The 20,891-nt window shown below is 48.2% G+C and overlaps 1 protein-coding gene across 1 annotated transcript in view; it reads left to right on the top strand.

The window, feature by feature from the left end:
- LOC144828174 (uncharacterized) overlaps window positions 1-20,891 on the top strand; it is a 418,953-nt gene that overhangs the window by 85,564 nt on the left and 312,498 nt on the right. The window contains exon 6 of the mRNA XM_078686271.1: window positions 916-993. Within this exon, the coding sequence (XP_078542397.1) occupies window positions 916-993 (78 nt within the window). The remainder of the gene's footprint in view (window positions 1-915; window positions 994-20,891) is intronic.

Below are 20,891 nucleotides of genomic sequence, written 5' to 3'. Positions count from 1 at the left end.
TGAACTGAAACTGATATAAGTAGTAGCGACCATATCCAGCCCCTTCTAAAGTGTAGTCAGTCAATTAATCAGTCAGGTAGCCCTGACTAAAGGACAGAGAGATGTTTGCTAATCCCACCTTCGGACAGTCAACCAGTGCAAGGATGATACTGCAGGGTAAATGTGCACTTCAATTTTCTGCAGTACATATGCTACTCCATCCGGAATCAGTTGGCCCATCTCTATCAAGCACTAATCCAAGTGATATCAGATGGATGGAGTCAAAAGAGTATTTTGGTGCGAGAAGATTAATATTTCCCATCAATATCCAAGAAAGTGAAATCGCTGTGAAACTGCTTAACATGGCAGGTCATGTACAGTTTTGTATCAAAGTTCCCTCTTGGGTCCTTCACATCTTGTATCTGACAATAAGATGGTCCAGAGTGGGTTACCAGAAAGGAAGTGTCTGCAATTGTGTTTTTCAGGTAAACCTAATGTGTCCTAGTTCCGTTCAGTGTTATCTGAGTGTATTGTTCTTTGACACCATAGAAGACTTGACATGGTGGCACCCAAATCCCCCCTGCCCCACTGCTGAGGCTTTTGAGTGTCAGCAGCATACAACGACAAAGCAAATCCAAATCATGGAATCCACAAACGTGGCGGGGGAGCAAAGTCAAAGGTCAATGGTACCACAGATGTTAATCATATGTTTGCTAAATAAGGGGGAAGAACAGCACTATCTTGCAGCTGTTAACAAAATTATTGTTTTGAGGACGACCTTGGTCAAAAATGCCTAGAAGGTAGAGATGAGCCAAGAGTGGCAGATGGTCGATGGTGTCAAACATCAACAGGTCTTGCATTTTTAACTAGTAAAAAATGTCACATGAGACCATGTTTTGCTTGAATTTGCTAAAGTCTTTTTGTCTTATCATTCAGATAGATATACAGAAATTAAGACTCTACTGTGACCCCTATCAGAGCGAGAGGGAAACTGCTTGTGAAATTTACTCAGTGGTAAGTTGTAATTATCCCCCACTGTTAGTCCAGAAAGTAAGTTGTCATTGTGTCCCAGTGAGAATGAATGGGTGGATTGTCTAACTAACTTTACTACATGGATCAGATCCACAAAGAAAGTAGAAGGAGCGTATAACTCACCATTTGCCTGTGTGCTTGAAAATGTGTATGTGTTGGCATTTATGATTGCCATGCAGTTATCCTATATATAATGCAAAAAATGTCGTGTGACAACTCAATTAATAATGTTCCAAAAACAGCATAGAAAAGGGTATACAATATGCTGCTTCATGTCCATAACCCAGCAATCAGTTAGTAAAGAATGCTGTGGACAGAGTGCATGTATAATACATGCAGGTGGGGTTCGAAAACACAGCAATGCAAATGCCAAATAAATGATGTCAGGGTATGTGTCAAGTCAAGATGAAATAAGTGAAAACCTGAAGGTTGCAAGGGGGGAGCAGGACAAACACCTGTGAGATGCTGAGTGCCATTAAGAAGGTGATCTATGCCTTCACACTTGCTGCAGCTGTGCTAGCAGGCATGCAAATGAGTCAGTGATGCAAAAAAACACTGTGTCAACCATCACATGAAGATTACATTTCAGCTGCTCAATACAGCAATACAAATCTCAAACACCATTTCCAATAATCAGCTGGATATACAGATCTGAAAGGACCATCATCATGTCTTGTTGGTAAGCTTTCCATCTTCTGTTTTGAGCACTGATCGCTCATGTCAAGTCTATATATTTGATCCAAAACGTAAATTGCTTCATGGTAAGGCCCTCCCTTTTGCGAATATCAGAAGGAAACAAGAATAATTTCTAATACAAATAAGGTCTATTGGATTGTGCATTACAATATTTTTATCATAAGTGCACATATGTAATGTAATTGGTGCACTTGAACTTTGTGCTTCTGCATAGGAGTGTGCTACTTTTAAAGTGACAAATGTTCATCTCTCTCCAACTTCTATAGTTCCCACCACCAAGCTGACAATTGCCAAACACTGAGGGGCTCATTTATGAGCTCTTGCGTCACTTTTGCACCACTGGTGCGTCACTTTTTGTGATGCACCAGCAGTGTAATAAATGCGCCTTGTTGCACCATATTTACAAAGTGACGCATCTAGGTAGATGCGTCATTTTGTAAACCCCTGTGCTACATTATACCTGCGCCAGGTATAATGTATGCAGGGGGGGTGTTCCCACGCACGAAAGGGTTGTAGAAGTGACGCAGTGAAATCTACCAGATTTCACTGCGCCACTTCTATGACTCAAATGCGTCAAAATCTTACGCCTGCCTCACAGCAGGCGTAAGACTGATGAAGCCCTTTCACATTGGGCTTGCCGCATGTGAAAGGACACATTGCTGGAGTTGCGTCACTTTAGTGTCACACTCCAGCAATGCGTCACTTTTGCGCCATACAGATACGTCAGAAATACTGACGTATCTGTAACTCCTTGCGCCATGATGCGTCATACTGTAAATATGACTCATCATTGGTGTCGCAAGGAGGGCGCAGTGAAAAGTGACGCATCGCTGTTTTGACGCAGCGTTGCGTCACTTTTCATAAATGAGGCTCTGAGATTCTAGTTGTAAGGGATTCCATGTTTTTGACATGCACGCCCTTGAGTTTACTTCAAGAAGTGGCCGATGAGGCACAGGAAACCCATTCAAATACAGATCAACATCTGGAAGGCTTTCACTCATACATCCGCAGGCAGCGCCTAAAAAGGCCCCACAAACTACACAGGAAAGGAAAAAATTCAATAGAGGTTACTCGAACTGCACAAACTCCCGGTAGGAGAAAGTGCGCCATAACAATGTCAAGCAGCAACAAACGAGAAAAAAGATTTCTCAGCACTGAAAAAAAACATACTGTAGATTCAGGCATGCCTCAAAACACAAGTGAATCGCCCCAAGAGGAAGAGCCATCTTTACTTACAGATGAACAAAATAAGGCTAAGGACACAAGCTCCTCTCGCGACAATGAAAAGACACAAAAGTGTAATAAGCATGTCGGCCAGCTAAGAAAACAGTGCTCGCCGGCAGGAAACCGCGTGAAGAAAGGAATGGGAAACCAAGGGAGTCCTATCACTGTTGAAAACTGCTCAGAACCTCCAGGAGGGGAAGAAGAGAACTTGCACATTCTCCTGAAAATCTCTGAAGGCATTTCAGAAAGATAGGGAGCTCGCTCAATCATGCAAATAAAACGTGACTTGAAACTCTTTCGGCAGATATAAAGTTTATTCCGAAGTGGCTCTGGGGACACAAAGATGGGAGATAAACAAGAAGCACGGGGCAAGTGGGGGGCCGGAGCTTGCCAGCGTTGATGGCAGACGCCTAGGTGAAGAGCTCCGCACCATTACCCACAACGATCCTGATAAACATGCTTGATCTGCAGAGTCAGATGGTGCCTGAATGAGGTATTGCCCCCCTGATGCCTGGCGGCGGACTCTGCGGCGTCACCCGGTGACGAACGCCTGCCGGTAACGAAGATCCGAGCTGGCGCCGCATCGTTGCGGACTGGGCCGCAATCCCCGGTCTTGATTGGGGAGCCGTCCGGTCTACGTGGCTGTGCGTGTGGCTGGCTGAGCGGGGACGGCACCGGTCCTCCCAGAACACCGCCGCCGGGGAGAGGCTGCAGACTGGAGCCGACTTCGGAGGCCGTAAGGGGGGAGACCCGCTGAAGTGCAGGGCGAGATTGGAGGCACATTCGCTTGTGCAGCCCGATAACTGAAGGAGACCAGGTGAGGGCCTAGCTTCGGCGGCACATAGAGCTGGGAACGCGTGGCTTTCTCTACCAGATGACTCCCCGGGGCAGCTACACCATTGGAGGGGTACGCCCAGAACTTGCATCCATACGCTCTGCCCAAGACGGTGATCCTGCAACACAGCTGTGAGTGCTGGTTGATCCGCACGTGGCTGCCGCTACAGAAGGAGCACCCTTCCACACATGTACTAGCGTCCCTTCGTCTCTCCTAAGGCCGAGGTTCAAGTGGGCCTAGGCACAGAAGGACTGGCGCGACTGCAGGCTACTGGGTGGACAGGAGGCGAGGCCCTGGGGCTGCGGACAGAAAGCGCTCATTGACACTTGTTGAAGCCCTGCCCTTCCCAGCTTCCGCGCCATTTTGCGATGTGGTAACGGGACCCCTGCCCGCACACCGACACAACTGCTTTGGTGGAGTAAAGAGACCTACTGAGCCCATCAGTCTCTGGCGGCTGCCTGATCGGGCTGGAATTGCACGTTAAGCCTGACTGCTTCAGAGAGTGTTGCCACGCCAGACGAGGGGGATTGGAGAAGAACTGTGTTCACTGCTGCAGCGGGCGGGGCCCTTTGAACTTGCGCTGGATATCGTGACTATCCCATTGAACAGCGTGATCGGGTGGTAGAAGGTGGCATACCTCGAGACCCATAGCCCTAAGGCCCTTCAGCGTACTAGTCATCGGGCCGGGGGGAACCGTAGAGCTGAACGCACGCTAGTCCGCAGAAGCGGCTGACGAGAGATAGCTAGCTGGAGTGTCCTCTCCGAGTTGGTCCTTATACAGGCGTGGTGAGTCAGTGGTGGTTTCTTAATCTATACACCCTGTTACTTCATCATGGGCAAAGGCGACAAGACCCAGACTAAGCTGGCCTTCGACCAACGGCGGGCGAAGGGGCCGGAGGCCCAGGCTCCTGAATCCTCACCAAGGGGTAGTACCCCTGAGAGCTCACTGTGTGCAGATATCAGAGAAATGTTGGTGTCCATGGAGAAAGGCCTACAGGACAGCATGGCCTCAATTGGCTCCAAAATCGATGCCCTCACGTACCGCATGGACCGTATGTCCGAGCGGGTGGACAAACACGCGGAGCGCCTCGACATGTCAGAGAGGCGCCTCACGGAAGTGGAGGAAGCCCAAACGGAATGGGACAAAGACCGCAAACAGTTTAGTAGACTTCTACAGGTCATCCAGGACAAGTCGGAGGACTTGGAAGCCCGCTCGAGACGCTCGAACATTCGTATTGCGGGAGTATCGGAGACGACGCAAACTGGAAAAATTGAGCTTTTTGTAGAGAAACTCCTCATCACTCTGTTGGGAGAAGACGTCTTTTCGCCGATGTTCATTGTGGAAAGAGCTCACCACACGCTGGGGCCTCGGCCACGTCCGGGGGCACCTCCGCGACCGATAATAGCTAAACTGTTGAACAACAGGGACAGAGACACAGCGTTGCGGGTGGCTAGGGACAAAGGGAAACTGCAGTTCGAAGGTATGGACATCTCCTTATATCCTGACTTTACTGCAAAAGTTCAAGAGGAAAGACGGCACTTTGCCCCATACAAGAAGCAACTCCGTGAACTAGGACTAGACTACGCGATGATGTACCCAGCGAAGCTGCGGATTAACAGACAAGGTCACTCACATTATTTCACGGACCCCAGGGAACTCCAGAAATCCTTGAAGGAATGGTCTAAGGAACGGAGGAGAAATCCACAGAGCCGCGAGGGCGAACAAGAAGAGACCTCCCACATGGATGAACAGGACGAATAATGCTGCGACCACTCAGGCTCTCTCACTACCTGTCGGCCGAGGCTGAATGTTGGGTGGATACTAGGTCCTCTTTTGCAATGAATCCTGACAACTGTTCAGCACCAATTATGGACCCTAGGGGTGCCTTCGCGGAGACCGTGCTGCCAGGATTGGGTGAGATCATTTCATTATATTTGTGTTTCCCAACGGACATGGTATGCTGATTATTGGTATGCAAACTTAGATGCAGAATATACACTATTATGAGTAATGGGTGACCATTAAACATACTGAGTGGGGGGTAGGGATATTGGGAAGATGCCCGTGGAAGACTCCTGGAGTACAGATGTTGACTCATGTTGATAGACACTGGATGGGTAATGGTGCAGGGGCGGTTTTGTAAAGTACTATGCTGAAACATGGCTATTTGTTTTATCTGGTAACCTCTGCCCTTGCGCTGTTAGCTCACGTTGCCCCTAGTGGGGCTGGTTTGGGAACTGTTACAGGGAATTGCGGGGGGAGGGGAGGAGCGGAAAGGGACTCTCCGGCCAGGTTGGGGGTGGTCAGTTGTGGGAGTGGGGGTGCGAGTTCAGGGGAGAGTTTTGGTTTTGGGAAGGGGGAGCTGAAAGTAACGCCAAGCAATGTGTTGCCTGATTTTACCTATTGTAGACCGACGATGACAGTTATGGCTTTGCAGCGGATGGTGCACAGAGCCGGGAGAACTCCGTTTGATGACTATGGCATCTCACTGCTGAGATGACTGATACAAGTGAAATGACCACGGTGGGCGACTCTGAGTCGCTGAGAGCATTGACATGGAATGTGAGAGGGCTTAATGATTATCGTAAGCTTAGGAAGGTGCTCAATTATCTATACAGGCATCACATCGACCTCGCCCTCATTCAAGAATCTCATCTCCCACTCAATAGTAAGATGCTTTCAGCTAAGAGGTTCGGGGGCAATAGTGTAGCGGCAGGGTTCACTACACACTCCAGAGGGGTAGTCACCTGGGTCAATCCTAAATCTAAATTAAAATTAGCACTGATTGAAGCAGATCCGGAAGGCCGCTACATAATTGCCAGGTGTGTTGGCAAGGGGCACGATCTTATAGTGGTAAATGTCTATGGGCCCAACTATGACAACCCTGAGTTTTACGATGCTTTGGCAGCGCATTGCAGAACCCACGTTTGCTCCAGAATGCTGTGGGGGGTGATTTCAATTTTGTGTTCGATCCGGACCTAGATAGATCGACGGGTCCGGTCCGGCGACCGGCTGCCGCGGCCCTACGCATGCAAGCGGAACTGGTTAAACTAGATCTTGTAGACATCTGGAGATATAAGCACCCCACAAAGGGCGGTTATACACACTACTCAGCCTTTCATGATGTGCACACAAGAATAGACTACTGGCTGGCGTCTCAGGCAAAGCTGAATGGTATTAAGGGGTGCGTGATATTACCGCGTACACTCTCAGACCACTCCCCCTTGCTTCTGGTACTTGCGGTCCCGGTGAAGAGAATACCCCCCTTCATATGGCGGTTTTCCCCTTATTCCCTATTGGATGATGTATTTAGGGGAGAAATAGCAGAGGACATAGATAGCTTCTTTGAGACAAATTTAGGGTCTGTTGATAGCTTTCAGACATTATGGGACACATTTAAGGTGTATATCAGAGAGATGGCAATGGCCAAACACTCAAGTGTACTTAAGTCTATAAGGCAAAGACTGAAACACCTTGAGACCCAACTGTCGGACCTTGAGGGGCGGCAGCAGCGCGACCCCGATGCTGATACGGCAGCGCAAATCAAAACACTGCTTGCTGACTTTCATGAGGAGGCAGATAGGGAAGTGCAGCACACGGGCAAGTATGCCGCAGCACGTACATACGGGGAGGGGGAGAGACCTAGTTCACTGTTGGCAAGAATGATGCGAAACGACAGGCGACCATTGGTGATCGACGAACTGATCACGACCGCAGGGGAGGTAATCACAGACGAGTCGGAGATCCTCAAAGAGTTTACAGACTACTACACTGATCTATACAAGCCCAGGTCCTCACAAGTGGAGGAGGAAATAGACGATTACCTTAGCTACATTAAAATGCCCTTCTTGTCCAATTCCCAACGGCAATTTTTGATGACGCCCATACAAAAGGAAGAGATCTTGGGGGCGCTGGAGTGGATGAGATCTGGCAGTGCCGCAGGGGCAGATGGGCTGACAGTGGGCTTTTATAAGGCTTTTAAAGACAAACTGGTCCTGCACCTGATATCTCTTTTTGATGACATCTGTGAGGAGGGCAGCATGCCTGCTTCTATGAGGGAGGCCCTGCTTGTTACTATCTTAAAGCCGGGGAAGCCTCCTAATGCCTGTAGTTCTTATAGACTGCTCTCCCTGATAAATGTGGACGCCAAATTGTATGCTAAGGTCCTAGCTACTCGCCTGGCGCTGCTTGTGCCGGAGCTGGTGGCGCCGGAGCAGGCTGGATTCATTCCTGACAGGAACCTCACGTATAATATTCATACGGTTCTTGGGGCTATGCAGCATGTTCGTCAAGAAAACAAAGCGTTGGCGATTTTCCTTGACATGGAGAAGGCCTTTGACTCCGTGGAGTGGCCGTTCATGCTAAGAGTCCTACGTAAGTTGGGACTGGGGGAACCCTTTCTGCAAATGCTGGGAGCATTGTATTACAAACCCACAGCGAGACTAAGGATAGGAGATGGTGTCACAGATGCCTTCGAAATAAGCAGGGGAACTAGGCAGGGCTGTCCCCCTCACCCCTCCTATACGCAATGGTCACGGAACCACTGGCATGTGCGATCAGGGAATATCATAGCTTGGAGGGTGCCAGCTTTCCGACATACAAAATTGGTATCTCTACGTATGCTGACGACACTCTCCTATATGTTCGCGACCCGGAAGTGAACCTCTCGTCAGTGCTAAGAGAAGTGGTAAGGTTTGGGGCTCTCTCAGGACTGAAAGTAAATTGGACCAAATCAGTTGCGTTCCCATTAACACCGGTAACCCAACCGTTTGATATGGATTACCCACTGCAGTGGACTACGGACTCGGTTAGATACTTAGGGGTACAACTCCACACAGATTCAGACATACTTGTGAGGGAGAACTACGGGGTAGCATACGCGAAACTAGTGGAGGATGTGGATACATGGTGTAAGCTCCCGTTATCCGTAATGGGGAGAATAGCCATCATGAAGATGGTGATCTTACCACGATTTCTGTTCCTGTTTAATAACATCCCTGTGTTTTTATCCAAGGCCTTTTTCAAACAATTGACCCAGGTCCTTATAAGGCTAGCCTGGGGGGGGCAAACAACCCAGAGTCCAGTGGAGGATTTTGATGCTGCTTCCTTATGAAATGGGGGGATTGGGCGCCCCGGACTTGGAGAGATATTACAGGGTGGCACCGGCAGCTCATCTGCATACATGGATACATGGAAACTCAGATATCCCACATGTTATTCTCAAACGGTTATTTGCTGACCCTTCTCCATTACCGGCCACTGTCTGCTATCCGGTTGGCCGCGGAGTTGGTAAACTGGACTCGATCAAGACTAAAAAGCACGCCTGGCATGCGTTGGTACATGCACAGAATTGTGAACTGCTGTATTCCCCACTAATGCAGATAGACTGGGCAGTATGGCTGGCCCCACTGAAAGAGAAGGGAGTCACGAAAGCATTGCATGAACTGGGAATTACGAAGATGGAAAACCTATTCATAAATGGGACGGTAAAAACCTGGGAGCAGGTTCTCCCCTCGCAGACAGAGGCCTCACTTTTAATACGCTTTCAGTTTCACAGGGTCCGAGGTGCGCTGCTGGACCTCTTAGGCCCGGACTTGGCAGAACCGCCCGAAGTTCCGGAGCTCACTTACGTGATTAAAACGGTGCCGTACCGCAAACTAGTTACTAATCTCAATAAACTAGGAGTCCAATATAAGCAGTTCCAATACTCCAAGGCTAGGACAGAATTGGCAGAGCGATTTGCAAATGCAAATAGATGACGAGATGTGGAGGTATTGTTGCACCAGTACTAGGAAACTGTCTCTAAATGGAAGGCACAGATTGGTTCATTTCAAATACATACAACGTGTTTACTATACCCCAGAGAGACTACATAGATACGGACTTAGGCAGTCGGCGGAGTGCGAACGTTGTCATGTGCAAGTTGCAGATTTCATGCATATGGCATGGAACTGTCCAGGTATTGCTAAATTCTGGATAGAGGTCTTCTCGGAACTGAGCCTGATATTAGACACAGAGATCCCGGTAAGCCCGGCACTGGCGCTGCTGGGATATTCTGAAATACTCCCGGTGGCACTGCAGTGCTTGGCGGATATGGCTTTGCTAATTGCCAGGCGGGTTGTTGCTGTTTGTTGGATGAGGGGACCGTTACCTACTAAGAATAGATGGGCCAGGAACATGTTATACTGCTGTACTCAATCAGAAACATATAGCGAATTACTCCCACCCAAGAGTCGTCCCAAGAATTTCTGGGGTCTATATCAGACATACCTAAGCGCAGGGGAGGAGGTGGAGACAGAACAGGGTGAGGTAATTGATACGCTAGAAACACTCGAGGGGCACGCTGAGCTTGATCAACAGGAGTCCCCACTGTAGGAAGGGGGTGTACTGAGTAATGCGGAATCAGGAGGGGAATGATATGAACCTAAGAGGGGAGTGGGGGCGGGGAGCGCTGCACAGCCTAGCAATACTGCCAGGAGAGTCGAACGGAGAGCGGTTCTAAGCGGCGCTGTACTAACGATGCCGAGGACCAGACTCGGGGAGAAGTTCAAGCTTTCCTGTAGTAGGCAAGAGGAGGGGGTCGTTTGATAGCCTACTTCCAGGTATTTAAATCGGGGGGCAACAGCTGGCGTGTTGAGGGTGGGGGGTTGTTGGGGTAGGAATTAAGGGTTAGGGTTTGATAAGGAGCCTACTCTTGGTTTACAGCTCACTGGGCCTGGCGTGATAATGGTCCATCTGTAGGAGAATGCATTGGTGCAGGGTGCTTTAGACAAGCAGAACGCATTGGAACTGATGATTTGTGCGAAGATTCTAGCATTACATCCTCACTGAACGCCGCCGGGCCCCCGGGATGCCGGCTAAATGGCTGTGTTAGATGTGACTATCTATGCGAACAAACTGCCTATAATTTGCCGCCGGCCCCAGGGTTGTAGGCTGCACGCTGTGTAAAATGTTTTGCAAGAGTATAAAGGTTTAAAAAAAAAAAAAACACGGGGCAAGTGGACCACCACAGATGTTCATTGATTTTCATTCCCTTGTACGTGTAAAAGGGCTCATTTGACATCCTAAATAGACACAACCAAATAAGAATTTTGCACCATTCCAGTGAGATGGAAAAAGTAAACTCGGTCTATCTCTTAAGCGTTCAGTTCAAATGGAAAAAAAAAACTAAAAAGGAATACACCAGACAAGCTGGGCCACTGAGGAGCTAAATCAGAACATTCTAAGGAAAGGCGCAAAGATGGAGGATTGGGGGATAATCGTGAATCTGGCTGTTCCAACTAAATATCCACATTTCTTAAAATATGCTCCAACTCACCAAGAGGGGCATATAAAACAGACGTCCCTGACATACATGGCAGCCTTCAAAGGACCGGGCACTGCTTCTCCAAATGAATTAGAAACTTGACGGTCATCCTTGAGGAGAACCACCAAAGAATAAGACAGGTTAGCTTTCCAGGCTCCTGATGAGGAAGGGACTCATGAGATGGCAAGCAGTGTTCCCCTGATTGTCCACTCCTGGAATATTGCAGTTTGGGACTACCAGCACAATGAAAACAATTAAAAGTGCAAAAGGGAGGCCAAGTGGGGGCCTTTCAATACTTCTAAAAGCAGAAGTAGAATTAAACAGCTACTAAGTTATCACAAACACAAAAAACCTACTGGCTGTAAGAATAATATATAACACAATTGTGCAGCTAGCCATGATTAACGTCTGCACCCCCCCCTTTCAACAGCGAGAGAAATGATCTAAATACACTGATGAAACAGATTGAAACCGTGATTGATTCAAATATAAACTTTACTATGTTAATAACAGGTGGCTTTAATAACTCTACTACAAGAAGAAGAGGATTCAGCATATGGCCTTTCCCAAGACTATGTCTTTGAAGTTCAAGCTGCAATTTTCAGCAATAGTAAGAAGAAGTGGTCAGCAAAGATTTTTTGTGCCACCTTAGAGGATGTGGGGTTATGTAAATTGAATGGGAGATTCATCAAAGACCAACTGGCCCAGGCCAGGTTCATCATGGGGGACTCAAAATCAATCTTCAACTATACATTTACAAGTCTAGCAGACTTACAGAAGATCAAATACTTTTACATAATGCTACGACCTGAAAGTGACTACAATCTTCAACATATAATATTAAGCAAAAACATCACAAAATTCACTTGGGATAAAAGAATTAGCAGGCAAGCTAACTGTAATAAATCCCGGGAACAAAATTACACAGTCCTGTACCCTGTATAACCATCTAAAAGATATATGGAGCCAACCCTTTTACGTAGACCACATGAAAGAAACAGTTGAGATAACAGGCACAGAGGTACTGGACATTCAAAAATGCACTGATCTTATAAGTGACATATTTGACCTTTTATCAGCAAAATCTAAAATCCCTCCACACAGAATTACCAGCCAAAGCCATCTCAGGCAAAAATCCTTCAAGTCAAAAAATTTGCAAGAAGACAAGTAAGAGGCCTATATAAGATGCTCTCCACCCCAGATAATGCCCAAGCCATAAAACATTTTAGAAAATGGCAGCAGACAGAAATGTATAATATCAAAAGGAACCATCAAGATTACCTATTGAAAGAATTGCTAAACATTTTACGGATACTCAATATTATATACAGCACTGGACAACAACATAGGAGGCCAAGCCAGCAATGTCATGTTACCTGAGGTGGCCAAATGGCTCATCTCCGAAGGTAACGCCAAAGGAAAGCCCGTCTGCGCCCGTCCGCAGCCGACCGGGCCTAGGGGCTCACCATCATGCTCAGTTCAAACAATATTCTTCTACGCAGCTACACAACCTCCAAGGCCCGTGGCCTCTGGATGATACTGCGTCCGTGCGCATTACCAGGCTGGGACTGACAGCTCCGCGCCCTCCCCCCTTTACGCTCCCTATCCTCCTTCCCCCCCTCGGCCTTTCTTCCGATCCCCCTGCCTTCCTGTGCCCAACACTCTATCTGTCTACTATCTCAACACCAGGTCAGCAGTCAAGCACTGCCACAAACTTTTTATTTTATTGGACTTGCACAAACCGGATCTCCTGTTTCTTACGGAGACTTGGTTCTGTGACAATTCTCTACCTTCTCTGCTAGCTGCACTCCCTGTCTCTTATTACGCCTTACGCGCTGACCGACCTCCCAGAAAATCCTTAATTGGCCGCAGAGAAATCTCTTTTCAATCTTTAGCCTTCCCCTCCATTGGTTCATCGGACTTCCTGGTTGTCCGCTCATCCTCCTTTAGTATCCCGCTTACCTGTCTACTTATGTACCCCCCCCCAACCCTCTCAATTTTTTCTATCTGGCTTCCAAGATTTGGTGGCCACCTTAGCGGTTAATACCTTCTCCATTTTGGTTTTAGGAGATTTTAACTTCTGGCCTTCAGACCCCGCTGAATGCCCGACCTCTAAGGAATTCTCGGATACTCTTCGTTCCCTCAATTTTGACTCTCACGTTCACTCCCCCACTCACACCCATGGTCACATTCTTGACCAGATCTGGTCCCTCAATTGCCCAGTAGACTCCCTGTCCATTTCCCCCTGAACCTGGTCTGACCACTTTTTGCTGTCCTTTTCCCTACACCTTAGCTCAGCCCGCAAGCCCTCTCTCCCCAAAAATACCTGGGCACGCTTCTGGAATAAGGTGGATGTGGCTTCTCTGTCTGCCACACTTTCCGCATCCAGTCCGGACCTTCATGGTCTGTCGTCCTCCGCACAAGCTGATTCCATCAACTCTTGGCTCCTATCAGGCTGCGACTCTGACGCACCCCTCAGGCGGGTGTCCTCCAGGAGGGCGAACGATGCAAACCGTTGGTTCAATGAGGAACTGAAGGTCTTAAAACTTACTGTACGTCGTGCCGAGCGGACCTGGAGACGAGATTATTGTCCCATTCTCAAAAATCAGTACATCACCCTCCTGTCTCTATACAAAAAAACTATTCTGGCGACCAAAAATGCCTATTTTTCTTCAAAAATCCTGGCCGCAGAAAATCAGCCTAGAGAAATTTTCTCTATTGTGCACAACCTCGCCTACTCTGACAGAGCTACCCTTAAGCCCCTCCCTTCCCAGGATCTATGTAATTCCTTTTTTCTGGACAAAATTTCCAACATTAAGGCAAACATTCCTCCTCCCTCCCCTTCCTTTGTCGACCCCCTGGGTCCGTTAGCTGGGGCACGTCTTGACTCTTTCCCCCTTCTGACAGAGGAGTCCTTTCTTACCCTTCTGCCTTTGGTCAAATCAGGCTACCCGTTGGATCCCTGCCCTGCATACATTCTCAAACACATCTATTTGGTGTGCGTGCAGCCCCCTTTTAATTTTCTAAATAGTTCACTATCCCAGGGCATTGTTATTCCTTCTCTCAAATCGGCCATCATCGTTCCTATCCTTAAAAAGCCGGGCGCTGACCCTTCCGCTCCTGCTAATTACCGCCCCATTTCTTTACTGCCTTTTTTGGGGAAGGTATTGGAGCGCCACGTGGCCAGAGTGCTCAGTACCTTTGTAGAGGAGAACAGGGTACTAGCCTTCCGTCAAGCTGGTTTCCGTCTTGCACACTCCACGGAGTCCGTGGTGCTATCGGTCCTTGACAACCTCAGAGAGGGTGTGGATACCAGCCACCCCCAGGCCCTGATCCTCCTCGACCTCTCCGCCGCCTCTGACACGGTTGATCACTCCATCTTACTTTCCTGTGTCAGGGCGGCGGGGATCGGAGGCTCGGCCTTGGTCTGGTTGTCCTCCTTCCTGAGGGACCGCACCCAGGCAGTACGCCTGGGCGACTTCTCGGCAGACTTCCTCAAAGTACAATGCGGGGTCCCCCAGGGCTCCTCCCTTTCCCCTCTTTTATTCAATCTGTACATTTCCCCTCATATTTTTGCCCTCCAACAGATGAAGGTCTCAACCTATAATTATGCGGACGACCTTCAGCTTATTTTTTCCCTATCCCCATCCCCCGAGTCCATGATCAACTTCCAGTCTGTCATGACCTTCATTCGGGACTGGATGAATTACAACCACCTGAAGTTAAACCCTGACAAAACTGAGCTGGTTTTGACAGGTGGTTGCTCCAGTCCCTGGTCCTCTCTCTTCTGGCCCCCTTCGTTTGGTCCCCCCCCCTCTCCATCTTCCTCGGTGAAAACTCTTGGTATTAAATTGAATAATCAACTCACCTTGCACTCCCAAATCAGTCAAGTGGTGTCCTCTTCTTTTCTTGCACTCCGTACCATCCGTAAAGTCTCCCGCTTCTTTTCACTCTCTGCCTTAAAGATCATAGTCCTGGCGATGGTAATCTGCCGCCTAGACTATGGAAACGCCCTATACTGTGGCTTGCCCGCTTATAGTATGCGACGATTGCAGTTGGTCCAAAACCAGGCTGCCCGCCTGGTTTTCAACCTGGCCAAATCCCACCACGTCACCCCTCTCCTTAAATCCTTGCACTGGCTCCCTATCCGAGAACGAGCCCAGTTTAAGATGGGTTGCATTATCTTTCAGGCCCGGGCCGGCTTAGCTTCGGTCTTTATCTCCTCTGAAATTAAAACCTACGCCCCTGCTCGGGAACTACGTTCATCCTCCCAACAACTATTGACAGTTCCCCACTTCAAGCGTAAAAAGTGGGGAGGTACTAAATTCTCCACACTGGCCCATGTCTTCTGGAACTCTCTCCCCGTCCATCTTAGATCTTCCACCCAATATCCACATTTCCGTAAAGCGCTGAAAACGCTTCTTTTCTCCCAAGCCTTCCCATCATAACGCTCTTATCCTTTTGCTCCTTCCCGCTTTTCTTGTCTTTTTGGGCTCAGCACTCTTTAGCACCATGGAACCGCTAGGTGAACGCGCGCTCTATAAATATTTTAAACTTAAACTCAAACTCAACAACTCAAGAGCTCCTGGCCCAAATGGACTTTCCATGGAAATGACAAAGAGAGACTATGCACCTTCGAGCATGCTGGTGGCTTCCATAATTAACTCAGTGTTATACACAGTGCAAGTTCTTCCATCCTGAAAGGTCTCCATTTTTCAACCAATATGCAAGCAAGGCCCCAGATAGTCCCCAAAGAGTTACAGGCTGATCCTCATGCTTGATACAGACGGGAAGATTTTTGCTAAGCATTTATTATCTTTTCTTCAAAATGGGCTGCCGCAGCAAGGAGATTAACATTCCATCACAACGGCTTCTGAAGAAATTGCACTAGCAACGACAACATCATGGCTCTCGCCATTCTTTCACAGAGAACAGTAAGAGTACAAGGCAAAAACCTATTTGTATGCTTCCTCGACTTCTCAAATGCTTTCGATAGAGTAACTAGAGCTGAATTATGGGCAAAACGGGATGCGTGGGGAATTGAGAAAGGTCTGCTTAAATATATAATAGATCTGTACAAGGACACATGGATGAGAGCGAAAATCTCCCATGGTAGAGGAATCACTCCAAAAACCCACACTTACAATGGGGTGAAACAAGTCTGTATCCTAGCCCTGCTGCTGCTTAATTTATATATTTCTGACCTCACAGAGGTTTTACAGGAAGTTTGGAGAGATTTCCTCAAACTAGCCTAGCAAGCACCAAAGGTAATATCTGATCTAATTCAATGATATTGTCATGCTATCAACTACGCAGATGGGTCTTCAAAAACAGCTGTCGAGTCTACACGCATAGAACTTGGGCAGCGACTTACAGATTAACATCAGCTAAACAAAACTTATGCCATTTGGTTGCAAAAACCCTAGTTATACTTGGTTCATCTGTCCAGATGAAATTGAGCAGATGTCTCATTACTCATACCTTGGGATGAGATTCCATAACAAACTAAACTGGAAAGCCCACTTACAATAATTGATCAAAAAGACTGGCAGTTGCCTCTGGAGCTATAAAAAGCTTGGCAGCAAAATACAGAGGGAACGCAATCTGCAATACGGTGACAGTAGCTAACACTAAGCTAGTTCTAGCCAGCAATTATGGAGCTGCTTGCGGGCCGCTGGAAATTATCAGGAGAGCCGAAAGGGCATTTATGGGCGGGATAAGGAAGATAGATATTCAGCCTATGGAAAACTACACCGCAATGCTTAATCAGGCTGGAACTGTGCCTAATGTCAACTACGGCCCAGACAACTATCAATTGGATCAATTATTGTATAGACAGCAGGTGGGCGTCGAACAACACAAAAAGATTTTTATTGACAAAGAACTGGCCAAATCACAGAGCGACGCTCAAGGGGCAGAATCTCGCGTGAAGGACCTCCTGATTGAGCCCAACTTGTCATCCTTAAACAAATTATAGAAAATGTCCAAAACTTCTCGGAAGCTTTTGTTAAAGCATGACATTCAAATGGCCAGTTGCCTCCTAGACATCGAGGGAGCATCACTGTACAAAAGCACCATGTATACCATGGAGTCTTACTCAATTCAAAGGCAGTAATATATAGATTTTAACTTAAACAGCAAGGCTGTATCATCTTTTTTACGCCGTCTTTTTTATTTTCCTTTCTACTAGTTAGATGGTTAATATAAACAAACCTCTACGAACAAATAGCAAGTGCTGCCTTTGCAACATATAAATAAAACGAATTTCGTTGCATGCACTGCATCACCAAATGCGATGCAGTGCGCGCAACAAAATTCGTTTTATGTATTTATGTTTACTTACCTGTTAAAGTCCGTAATCCATACATTACTACCCCCCACCCTGCCCCTCCCCCTCCCCACGTCACCGCCCAGCCAGTACTCCCACTACCGGCCGCGGCTGCCTTTAGCACTTGACTGTCAGCGGTAGTCAGGTCAAGCAGTCCAAGACTTCTCAGGGGGAGGTAAAAACAGGGGCGGTGAACACTCAATATCAGCAATAAATAATTTTCCAGCCTAATACTGGCTTTTTTGAGAAAAGTGGTATTTATGTACGAAGGAAAAAGTGAAAAACAGCTTGCACAAACAATACACACAGCCCACTGAGGTCAGGGCTCTAGTATTTAATAGACAGTCCCAGTCCCATTCCCCTCTTATTGGCAGTAGTTGTTATTCCCCATTCACTTAAGATGGCATTCAGGTTAAGTGCTACTAGCAGCTGAGTCTCATGAGTCCCACCCAGGCTCTGTTAAAAAAGTCAAAAGTGTTCCAGCCCTGAAGTGCTATTTGGTAGATAACTTCCACTGGAGCCTTCTTGTACTTCGATCAGTCTTTCTTACACCAGCAAGGATTGTCTGAACGGAGTCCCCAAGAGTGTTTTTCCCTCCTGGGTCTGCCAGCGGCACCAAATATCTTCAGTGAGTATCACACACGCAGCTCTTCAAGGGCCATGGCTAAGATGTGACAGTGAGTTTCCTTTGTTTTTCTCACAGGTGGGGGGCAGAATTTGAAGGCTTCCTGTCCTAATCTTCAGTCCGGACACTGACCCGCACTGGTCACTATGGTAGCCTCTCCTTGTGATGATGGTATGAACCAGGTTACAATTCTTCTCTCTTCTGGTGGTCCCCTCTGGCTTACAGGGTCTCCGCACTCTGCAACTGGCCGAGTGGCATAGCAACTGGTTTCCCTTCACGGTGCCCCCCTCTGGTATATGGGGTTACCGGCTTGCACAACGCACACTGGTGATGGCCTGCTTGGCATGGTAACTTAATAGTGGCCCTCTCTGGAATGTGGGGGTCACATACTCACACACCACACATGGGCGATTGCCTGATCAGCACGGTTACCTTCACGGCGGCCCCCTCTGAAATGCGGGAATGCCGACTTACACACCACACACAGCTGATGGCCCAATCGACACAGTTAACTTTGCAGGGGCCCCTCTGGCATGCAATGTTGGCAGCTTATATTTAGCATATTAATCAATCAATCATATCATTTGTAAAGCACACTACTCACCCGTGATGGTCTCAAGGCGCTGGGCTGGAGAATGCTGCTACTGCTCGAAAAGCCAGGTCTTGAGGTGTTTTCTGAAGGTCAGCAGGTCTTGGGTCTGCCGTAGGTGGATGGGGAGGGTGTTCCAGGTCTTGGCGGGAAGGTGGGAGAACCATCTGCCACCGGAGGTCGCACTTTGGAAGTGGGGGACAGTGGAGAGGGCGATGTTGGCGGAGCGGAGCTGCCGGGTGGGGGTGTAGAAGCATATGGGCGATGACCCAACTGAAATGGTTAACTACGCAGAGGCCCACTCCCCCCTCCCCCGCCCCCCCCTGGCATATGGCATTGCTGACATATGCACCAAACACTGGCAATGACCCAATCGGAATGGTAGAGATTCAGGATCGCAGACTTGAAACTGCACATGATCGATGACCTCGTCCTGCAGAAGCTGTCTCCTAACACCTCTCTACAGGGATCTACTGACAAGGATCCCAAATGAACAATGCTCCAGCTAGCACATTCCTCTTCCTCACAGGCTTCACTGATATTGGCAAGCATGAAACCAAAGGTGCCCCAGTTCCATGTGCAGGTGGTCTTGGATGCCCCTGGGTGATGTCCCCTCACCCAGCTTGGAGACTAGCAGGCCTTGGTTGCTAGCGCTGATCATAGGCAGAATCATTGCAGAGCTACCCCTCCATGCACAGCGCAGCTGGCTCCCAGATAGCTGACAATTTTGGGAACCTCGAGCTCCCATTCTTATAATCAATTTCCAGACACCAAATATGATTTATCTGAGTTTTTGAAGTTTCTGTTGGGGAACTGCTACCTTTTGAAAATCCCACTCCTCTTTTTTTTCTTTTTCTTGATTTTTATAAAGTGCACATAGCTGCCCTGAGGCGTCCAAGCGCTGAGATTACCGCTGAGACTTAGGTTGCTTAAAGGACGGATATCTACCCGACTACTGATTGTTAAACAGGAGCGTTTTCAGCTGTTTGCGAAATGAGATAAGATCGGGGTTGGCCCTTAGATGATGGGGAAGAGCATTCCACATCTTGGCCACATTATAGGAAAAAGAGCAGCCTCCTGATCTTGTCCTCTTTATTTTAGGAACAGTAGCCAGATTGGCATGTGTTGAGTGCAGCTGTCTGGCAGGATGATAGGGCATGATGAGGGTTGATTGATTACTGGGCCTAACGACCAAAAGGCCTGATGTGCAATACAAAGGGATTTAAAGCTGACTCTTTCCCTAACGGGGAGCCAGTGTAGTCGCCTTAGGCCAGACTTTACTGATGATCTGTGGGGGATTTGTAAGAGAGTCCGGGCAGTGCAGTTTTGTATCAATTGCAGTTTGCGCAGAGTGAAGTCAGGGGCCCCCAGGTATAGGGCGTTACTGAAATCCAGCCGGGATTGGATCAGGCCCAGAACCATGTTCTTTCTTGCTTCGAAGGGGAGTAGAGGGAGGATCTTTCTGATGACTCTGAGGATGCCGAAACAGATGGCAGATAGTCTTGTTGCCTGCTGGTCAAATGATAGGGACCTATCCAGCCAGATACCAAGGCTCTTAATGGTATCTTTGGGTGCCGGGACAGGTCCTAAGCAGGGTGGCCAAAGAGCATCGATGGAAGATGGTGCAGGCCGACCCAGGAGCATAAGCTCAGTCTTGTCTCCGTTGAGTTTGAGACAAGACTTAGTCATCCAGCTCTTGACTGTCTCCAGACAGCCTGCGAGATCCACGCTCACTAAGGAGCCCCCTTCCTGCGCCAGAGAGACCACCAGCTGAGTATCGACCACGTAGGTAATGATCTTGATACCATACGGACGGACAATCTCAGCCAGCGGCCTCATATAGACGTTGAATAACGTCGGGCTCAACGATGATCCCTGCGGGACTCCACAGCCCAGAGGTTTACTGGTGGAGGTGGCATTGCCCTCATATACCTGGAAGGATCTGTCGTTCAGGTAAGACCTGAACCACTCCAGGGCTTTGTCAGATATTCCAGTATCCAGGAGACGCTGCAAAAGGATGCCGTGATTAACGTTATCAAATGCAGCGCTCAGATCGAGGAGGATGACTGCCACCGATCCTCCCCGATCTAAGATCTTCCTGGACTCCTCTGTGACAGCCAGTAGTGCAGTCTCAGTCCCATGCTTGGGCCGGAAACCTGTCTGGGAGGGATCGAGCAGCTGATTTTGTTCAAGAAAGGTTGTTAATAAACCATTTATGTATTTCTCCAAGATTTTGGCTGCCCAGGGTAGCAGGGAGATCGGGCGAAAGTTGTTAG

Source organism: Lissotriton helveticus, chromosome 4_1 (assembly GCF_964261635.1).
Source record: "Lissotriton helveticus chromosome 4_1, aLisHel1.1, whole genome shotgun sequence".
NCBI lineage: Eukaryota > Metazoa > Chordata > Amphibia > Caudata > Salamandridae > Lissotriton > Lissotriton helveticus.
Note: the sequence above shows the minus strand (reverse complement) of the source record. Positions and strands in the feature narration are given on the sequence as shown.